Source organism: Triticum aestivum, chromosome 5B (assembly GCF_018294505.1).
Source record: "Triticum aestivum cultivar Chinese Spring chromosome 5B, IWGSC CS RefSeq v2.1, whole genome shotgun sequence".
Lineage (NCBI taxonomy): Eukaryota > Viridiplantae > Streptophyta > Magnoliopsida > Poales > Poaceae > Triticum > Triticum aestivum.
This window is the reverse complement of record NC_057807.1, coordinates 132,032,176-132,041,092: the sequence shown is the minus strand read 5'-3', so window position 1 is coordinate 132,041,092 and position 8,917 is coordinate 132,032,176. Positions and strand designations below refer to the sequence as shown.

Below are 8,917 nucleotides of genomic sequence, written 5' to 3'. Positions count from 1 at the left end.
ATTTAATGCACCTCAATATCTGAGCGTGTGATATGAAGCAATAGAAATGAGACTTAAAACGGGAAAGCAAAAGTTTAGGAAGTACTGTTATCATAGCATGCTGACATATTTAAGTGTTTATATGTACCATGTTGCATTTGGTTATTTCTGATGACAGCTGGCGGATCTTGGCATAATAATTCAACCACGTACAGGGCAATTTGAACCAATTCCGAGGAACAAGGAAACCAAATGCTTGCTTGGTAAACAGGGCAAACCAGCTACCCAAAATTCTAGATCAACTTTATACAGAATCGTACAGGAAAAAAAAATCACTAGGCACGGCTCCAACTCCAATGGTTGCACCAGCAGTTCCCAATAAACAACACAACATAACGTATGACAGTGGCCATGGCATCAAACAGGTGACAAGCCATGAATCCATGTAACATTGGCCTTCCCAAAGTAAAATGAAGCACATTGGACCCCAAAAATCACAACACCGATCCCGCTCCGCTGCTACACAGAACCCACCATCAACCGAGCAAAAAGGACGCTAATATACACCTACTGGTTGAAGGTCCGCTGGCATGTAGCAGCTGCGAATAGTTGTCGAATCAACACATGCACAAGGTGGAAGGAAGAAGATGGATGCAGTAAGCAAACAGCAATACAATAACAAATAACGGCGGGTGGGGCTTTCACTTGATCACTTCGTTGTTTCCCCTGACGGCATGACCGGCCGCTCCAGCTTGGATGTCCCTCCTTGAGCACCTCAAGCAGCCAAAGCAGGTATGATGCGCGGTGGGTGGACTTCTCCTCGAGTACCTCACGCAGGTGAAGATGGTCCTCATAGTAATGTCTAGAAGAGCTCTTCGGAGTTAAATTTGTTCCAGGCCTCCTGTTTAATGCATGTAGAGAGGAGGGTTAATAAAAATGTTGGGGAACATCAAAAGGTTATTTCTGCTCTGGTGTATCGAAAAGATTAATAAAAATTTATACTTATTCAATCTTGGCATGTAGAGAGGAGGGTTAATAGAAATTTCTCATATAGTACAAATCGCAAAGATTGAATAAAATATTCTACACAATATTTAGATACTATGTATAGGATTCAGCAACATGCAGGGTTTTCGTCTAGTATATGAAGCTTTAATGTACACATCCTGAGCTAAAGAAAGCATCATACTGGTGTGAAACAGACAAGTTAACACACCTTAAGAAGATCAAAAACCTTCTCGGCGATATATTTCTGCTGTAGATTTGCACCCTTTTGTTGCACCTTATCAGGATGGATGCACAAAGTTGCCTTTCTGTACACCTTTTTAACCGCAGCAGCAGTGATCAGATCTGTTAGGGATACAGGCTGCCATCCACATTCTAGCCAAAGTACCTGTTCAGAAATAACACATGGATCACCACCGGGAAAAACACAACTTTTCTGGCTTATCCTATAATGCAATTCCATGTGCATAATTAGTAGTCTATGCTTTGACTGTTGATAGCAAAGAGTTATTGTTTGAAAGAAGCTCGAACACAGCTATAACAACAGCAGAGAACATAACCACAAACATGTTTCTGGTGGAAGAGAGAGAGATTGCATCCACATCACCTATATGGCTGTATTACAAGTACAGCTCACAGCAAAGGATTTTAATTGTTTTATATGTGGCATGAAAGATATTATACTTTGTTGCTGTTTTAACACATTCTTGGGAAAAAATATAGTTTAACCAGCAAATATGAAATGCAGATCACATTGTTGCTACAAATATGGTATTGCAGCACATTTACCAAAATGTTTTTAAGATATGTACTGCAATTGGTATTAGGCTTTACGGCTAACTGATTGGTGCATGCAACTCTACAGTATCAGAGCCTACGTTTTCCTTGTTCTCTTCCCACCCACCAGAACCCCAGCTGCCTATTATATACCTCTTCCAGGTTCCAGCTGCCAGCGCTCGCCACCCACCCCTCCTTACCCACTCCTTCCCGTGGACCACCCTCGTCCACTCCTCTTGGCTACCGGATATGTGCCTCCACTGCTGCCCTCTGTCATTATCTACGTGCAGAATGCTTCTGACATATCAAAACTTGCGCCAGTCGGTGAATTGAACCGATGCCTCTGCATCATTGGGCGCTTGTGTCTTCCTCGGGGTACATCCTCTCCGCCCATGTACCGGCACACAATGAGCGAACCATTCTAGCCCCCCAAGATGGGTGGCATGGTCATGCCCTCATCTGGCTGCACACCTCTGGGATCAGACCTCTGCCATCTCATCTCAGGCCACCGCCTCACTGGTCATCTTCTTAGACGCATTCGTGAAATAAGCCCAGTTGACCACAGTTCCTCTATTAATCATACTCCGCTGTCCACCTTTTGGCACACCAGTTTTATCCCTTTTCAGATTCATGATATCTCAGTATCTCACCACGAGTGTTGGCTGCACAGGAGATGGAAAGTGGAACAGAGACTCGTTCACTGGTGATTCTGATTCCATACTACTGAGCAAATCTATGCTCTGCTTATTGGAAAACCATCTCACAGATGCCATGCTCCTAACAGAGGACAATGACAAGTTTGCTCTTTGTATGCTTATCGCATGTTTATCATTAAGCTTCTTAGAATACCTTTGCCCTTGTACAATCTTCCACGCTAATTCTCAGTATGCATATTTGCCTGTGGAAGCGTGCAAGATTGTCGTGGGAATATACTCTTAAGAAGCTTAATGATAAATAAGTGGCCAATATACCTAGAGCACTATTGATGTCCGCAGCAGAGTAGTCCCTAATATGAGATGGTTCCCAGCAACAAGTATGCAGAGGATAGGTTTGCTCAGGAGTTTGGAATCAGGGTCAGCAGTGCACTACTCTCTGTTCCAGCCCATGTGCAGCCCCCACCCATGATGAGATATCATGAATCCAGAAGGGAGAAAACTTGTGCACCAAGGTGTTGGAAAGTGGAACAAGATTGGCATGAAAATTATTAATGGAGGAAAAATAGTCAACTGGGCTTGTCTGAGTTTTTCACAGAGCGAGGAAACAAGACAACCAACCAAGCGATGGTTTTTGGCGGAGACCATTGGTGGCCAAATGATGAGAAGAGTGGAGTTGCATGCACCAACCAGTTCATGCAAAAGCCTAAGTCAATGAGGACAGCTTGGGAATATAGTACATTTAAAGCATCAGCAAATAATCAAAACTATACAATGCCATGACTGGTCACTTGGTCAGTTCAGCGAAAAAATAGTTTAGTGAAACATGCAGTTAAGACTTGGATTGCAGGAATCTGAATGCTCAAACAAATACCCTCGGAACAAAATTTAGACAAGAGAAACTATGTGTTGACCATAACGTATTGCAAGAAAATTACAGGATAAATAACCAAATTACAAAATTGAACGATAAAATAATATATTCGAGTAGACAATGCAAAAGCACATATGTAGCTTCTGTTTAGAAGAAGAATAGAATGAACAGAGAATTGACAGAAATAACTAAGAATTGCCTCAAATTTTAGCAGTTCAAGGACTCACATATTGCATAGTTGATAGCAGTGCCCGCAAATTGCCTTCTTTTCCAGCAGCCCATCGCTTAATCTCGAAGTCTAAACTTTCCGAAATTCTCTGGAATTAACAGACATCACAATTAGAAGTAAGGAGATAGCCATTAGCAGCCAATAACAAGCATCTAATGGGACAATAACACACTTCACTGACAGGCAACCAGGGAACTGCCATAGTGTATAAAAATATATGGAGACTGTATTACGTGCTGTTTACTAGAGGCCAAAAGAAGAAAAATCGGCTCATGTATCATGATAGGAGTACTTACATCTCTTTCTGCCTGCTCTCTTTGAACATTCATGTCCCGTTCATTCTTCTCAGCCAGAGCTTTTGCCTGCATACGTAGTAAAGTTAAAAATCAGCTACGATTCAAACATTTATGCATGCATCGCAATTCCACTATCATAGAGAAAATGTACAATCAACTATGAACAGCAACAAATTTTGGATGAGAGCAATCCTTATTGGAATTATATCAACATACCGCTCGTTCACGGGTCCGTTGATGCCGCTCCAACCTAGCACGTCTTCTCTCTTCACTCTCTCCTTCAACCGCTTGAAACTCATCAGATGGCGTGGGAGCTAAAAGAACATAAACCAATCAAATGAAGATTTATAACTGGCAAACTTCAAAATAGTACTCCTGTTACGGATAATTAGTACCTCCTCCAAATATCACGGATAGGTCATCCGTAAAATTTGTTGTAGATGATGCCTTCCGCATAGATGATGCTGAAGCAGAGGTTGCTGCCGCTCTACTTTGACTTTGAGCATTAAACGTAGGATCCTGAAATTTTCACAATTAGAAAAACACTAGCAAAATATTGCCATAAAAACAACTATTGCACGAAGATTGTTGTAATCACCACTGTTGGAGCCCTTTGCTTAGGTGCACTGTTTGCTCGGGCACCCATACCAAAAAAGGACTCAAGGTCATCTGGTTTACTCTGTTTTTCTCTTGCCGCTGCTGCCGCTGCAGAAGCAGCGTGCCTCTCTCGAGCCTCAGCAGCTTGCCTTTCCCGAACCTCAGCTGCGGCCTTTTCCACTGCTGCTCGGTCAGCTCTTCTCTTTGCATCTTGTTGAACTCTCTCAACAGCAGCTCTTTCTGCTGTAGCCCTCTCCCTGGTTTGAGCAGCAGCCTTCTCCTTAGCTTCAGCAGCAGCCCTATCAGCTCGGTCTCTAGCATCCACTGCAGCTCTCTCACGAGCTTCCTGCTGAGCTCTTTGCACAGCAGCCCTCTCATTACGTAGGTGTGCTTCCCTCTCTGCTTTTGCACGTGCTTCGATAGCTGCTCTTTCCCGTGCCTCCTTTGTAGCCCTCTCCACAGCTTGTCTACCCCTCCCTCTTTCTCTCTGTTGCTCAAGCTCCCTCGCTTCTTCAAGTCTTCTTTGTTCTCTCTCCTTTTCCTCCCTTTGTCTCATCTCTTTCTCCCTGTCTAGTTTCTCCTGCCTCTCTCTCTCTTCCCGATCCTGTGCATACGACCTTGCTTCATCATCCTGTTCCTGCTGTTCCCTATTTCTAAGCTTTGCATCACGTTCTCTCTCTCGTACTTCCTTAGCATGCTTGAACTTAGCCTCAGCTTTCTCCATGGCTTCCTTCATAGCAGCTGCAGATGCTGCCGCCGATGAATTCCGCTCAGATTCATCCTCATAAAAAGGATTTGCATTGTCATAAGCTGATTTCTGAGGTTTGCCCATGGCAAATTCTTCTAATTCATCCATCGAAGAATTTTTGTTATGGTTGTAGTTCTGGGTGGAGTGCCGCAGATATTCATCATCCCTTCGTTTTGCTCTTGATCCATGCGGTTTTTGCTTAATTGCAAGAGATGGTGGTGGTCTTGAAGGTGGTGGGGCACTCGTTGGCTGTGTGAAGAGGGGAATCTCAGAAACTGTAAGCCATATCTCATCCTCAGACTCATCTGATCTTGGTGACCGGTCATCCATACCATTCCCACTGTATTTCTCGGAACCTGGAGCACCACTATCAACATGAACATCAGAATATCGGGCAGACTGTGACTGTGTAAAAATATTTTCGAAGTCCTCCACAGAAGGTTGTTGGGCTGAGTTTCTTTTCGGAAAATTTTGCACAGGGCTCGAGTCTCGGGCCTTGGTTGATCCGTTGCTACCTTTAGAGTCATCACTCAAATTTGTGGTAAACAAAGGTTCTGATTTTGGGACCTGATTGAATGCGCTAGAATCCTCAAATAGACCACTGTCAGCAGCAGTTTTTACTTGAGATTTTGAATGCCTACCCAATTCATCCAAGGGATCCGAGAATATCCCAGAGGATTGACGGGCTGAAGTAGAAGTTGTTTCAAAAGAAACAAAAGGGTCGCTTGCCATGCTAGCTGGCTGAGATGTAGGCACCCTCTTTTCTTTAGCACCAGCAGTTTGCCTGAGATCATAAAAATGAGAACGTTACAAACTGGACCCATTTGTAAGGAAGTAAACATCTATCAAAGTAAAAAAGGTGAAAATAACGAAAATCTTTGATCAATGTAGTTTTTGCCTAATCACAAGAGATCCATGTAAACATAACAGGCAACAAGTTCATAACCTCATCAACTTTGTTGCATAACCCATTTGAAATTGCATTAATAAATTGAATCAAATCAAATTTCCTATTTTTTCTCTGAAAGCTCAAAAATCAAAGTGAACTCGCGGCGTCACAAATTCATGTACCAATGTATCAGAATTCACATTAGTTGGTATTTAATCTGAATGGCAAAAAGAGGGGAAAAAGTGGTTGGCGTTTTGCCTACTTGCGGATAACTTGCATCTGTTACGAACAACATGATGCAAAAAGCAAACTGATCAGGGAGCTTTGCAATATAATTAAAAATTACTAAATCGTTCAGCTTTACATACATCAGATTATTTCTAATAATCAATTTCATTAGGCAAACCAAACTCCAAATGATATAATTTCGCCAACTTCTATTATAATTTGCTCAATCCAATCGAAGTTGGCACACCCCTCAAATCATAAGCCGCTGCACTGTGCTCCAATATTTTTCGATATAATCTGCCCCTTACGAATTTAAACTTCATCAATGTCAACTGATTCTACTAAATTAAAAAGAAACTATCATGCATTAGAAAGCACGAAAAATACAATGTACCAAAACATAATCTCAATTTGATGAAACTTCTGTTGCATAGGCGCCTAAGACATGCAGCTATAACATGTACAGACTGGTCTAAGATCTATCCAAATTACCTACAGCTAACCTAACATAATGCATGTAGGGATGATACAGGCCCAAGTGAATCAGGGCAGCAGAGCTCTAAAACAGATCATAAATGCATTCCTGACTGAACATGTGTAATACCAATGCAAACCTATTTCGTATTGGCAAGTTACAGATTCTACTCAACGCAACATTCGGTACATACGCGCATAGATAACTTCCACACAGATAAAAGCACCTACCTTTGCTTCACCGGGCTGCTCCTGCCAATCCCCGCAAACAAATCATCAAACCCCGCTGAGGCGGCTGCTGGCCCGGGCTTCCACTTATCTTCCGGCACCTCCCTAGCCACTGACTTGGTTCCGAAACCAGCGAGCAGGTCGTCGTCTGCAGGGGCCGGCGCGTGGTTGCCCGCAAAGACGTCGTCGTAGCGCACCGAGGAGCTCTTCACACCGGGGACCCCGTCAAAGATATCGTCGTCGTAGACTGGCTTGTCGAACACGGGCATGGACGAGTGCTTGGGCTTGGGCGGCGCGGCTGAGGCAGAGGGCTCCGCGAAGGAGTCGAACATGGAGTCGATGGAGGTCGGCTGCGTGGGCTTGGGCGGCGGCGCGGAGGACGGGGCCCCGAAGAGATCGTCGTAGGAGGGGGCGGATGGCGCGGCAGCGGCGGCGGATCTGGTGCTGTCCCAGGCGGATCCAGAGGGCGCCGCGGCGCGGGCGGCCGACATGGGCGCAGCCTTCCCCTTAGGGCGGAGGCCGAAGTCGCGGGCCAGGATGCCCTGGAAGTCGTCCATGGCGGCCGCGATGGCAGGAGGATCGCTGGATCTGGGGCGGGAGCACCCGGCCCAGGCGCTTCGTGCCCGCTGGGGATTGGCCCCTTGGAACACTAGACGACGAGGGTGTGAACAGAGCGAAGAGGCGCGGTGGTTCTGGGGAGGGGGCAAGAGGTCCCAGGCCCGAGATATCTATCGATCGGATGAATGGGGAGGCGTAGCCGGCGCCTGGGTCGCCGGAGACGCCGCCGTCGAGGTCGCCGGCGACGGGAGAGGGGAACAGGAGAGGGCGAGAGGGGGGGGGGAGAGGGAAGAAGTCTTGTCCCACGCGGCTGTCTTGGTGGGATGTCTGGCGAGAGGGCCCGGAGGGGGCGAGGCTACATGAGCGTATATCATTGGGGCCCGTGCGGCCACCGCCATGTGGGCCAGGGATAAAAGGCGACGCGCACGGTAGGATTACACGGTGGAGGGTCAGGATGATCCACTGACAGGTGGATCGTAGCTTCGTTCTCATCCCGCATGTCAGTGACGTGTGCCGAGGTGGGTCGTGTCACGCCGAGACCGCGAGCGCGTCGGTGGTCTCGTCGTCGGATTCTCGGAGCGCGCGAGAGCCGGAGGGAAGGAAGGAAGCGGGGGATTCGGTGAGTGGGCCCGATCGGCGTGTAGTCGACCGAAAGACGCACAACTTGAACTTTTTTTTCTTGGCCGGGATGCACACACACACGCACAACTTGAACCGCTAATCGAAATACGCATTCGACTTTACCCTAAAAAAAATGTACGCTGTGTAGCCCCGTCTCGACCCTGGCCTGCTAATTCTCAAAAAAAAAAAAAAACCTGGCCTGCTGGTCACCCCAGGCGGCTACAGCACCACCTTTCAAGCTCAAAAGATCAGAAAGGATGGAAGCAAACGACGCTCCGAAGATATCAGCATGATAAACACCCCTACTCATACCCAGGCCTGCGTGCCGTGCGATCCAGGAGAAGGATCTGTAATGAGTTTTCAGTTTTATCTTAGCACTCTTATTCGCTGAACTGCTCCTTTTAGTGAGCTGATGTAAAAACATACTGGTGTGTTTTTGGGGTTCCATTCCCAGCAATGGAACCGGGGAGGGGGACCTCCCTGTTCATCTAAAAAAAGAAATACGCATTCGACTGAATTAATAACGTGTTTGGTTGCGTGCAGGGATCCATGTGGAGCTGGACAGCCAAGTGGTGGTGCAGATGATCAAACAAACGGAGAAGAATTTGCCTGCAGCAGGGCCATGGATTCAAGAAATAAAGGGGATGCTTGAGTCTGTGGTGGAGTTCAAAGTGTCTTGAGTTCAGAGATCTGCCAATGTTGCCGCGCATAAGCTGAGTAGGAGTAGGCGAGCAGAGATCACAGCTTTGGCTTGAGTCTCC

At 46.1% G+C, this 8,917-nt stretch overlaps 1 protein-coding gene across 1 annotated transcript; it reads right to left on the bottom strand.

Annotated features, from left to right (window-relative positions):
- Positions 1-215: 215 nt before the first annotated feature.
- On the bottom strand, positions 216-7,856 carry LOC123110797 (auxilin-related protein 1). Its single transcript, XM_044531405.1, has 8 exons — positions 6,981-7,856; positions 4,412-5,942; positions 4,209-4,332; positions 4,030-4,127; positions 3,814-3,879; positions 3,516-3,605; positions 1,196-1,372; positions 216-880 (listed from the first exon to the last, which is right to left on the bottom strand). The coding sequence occupies exons 1-8, from the start codon at positions 7,532-7,534 to the stop codon at positions 842-844; spliced, it is 2,679 nt and encodes an 892-aa protein (XP_044387340.1). The 5' UTR covers positions 7,535-7,856; the 3' UTR covers positions 216-841.
- Between the last annotated feature and the right edge of the window lie 1,061 nt (positions 7,857-8,917).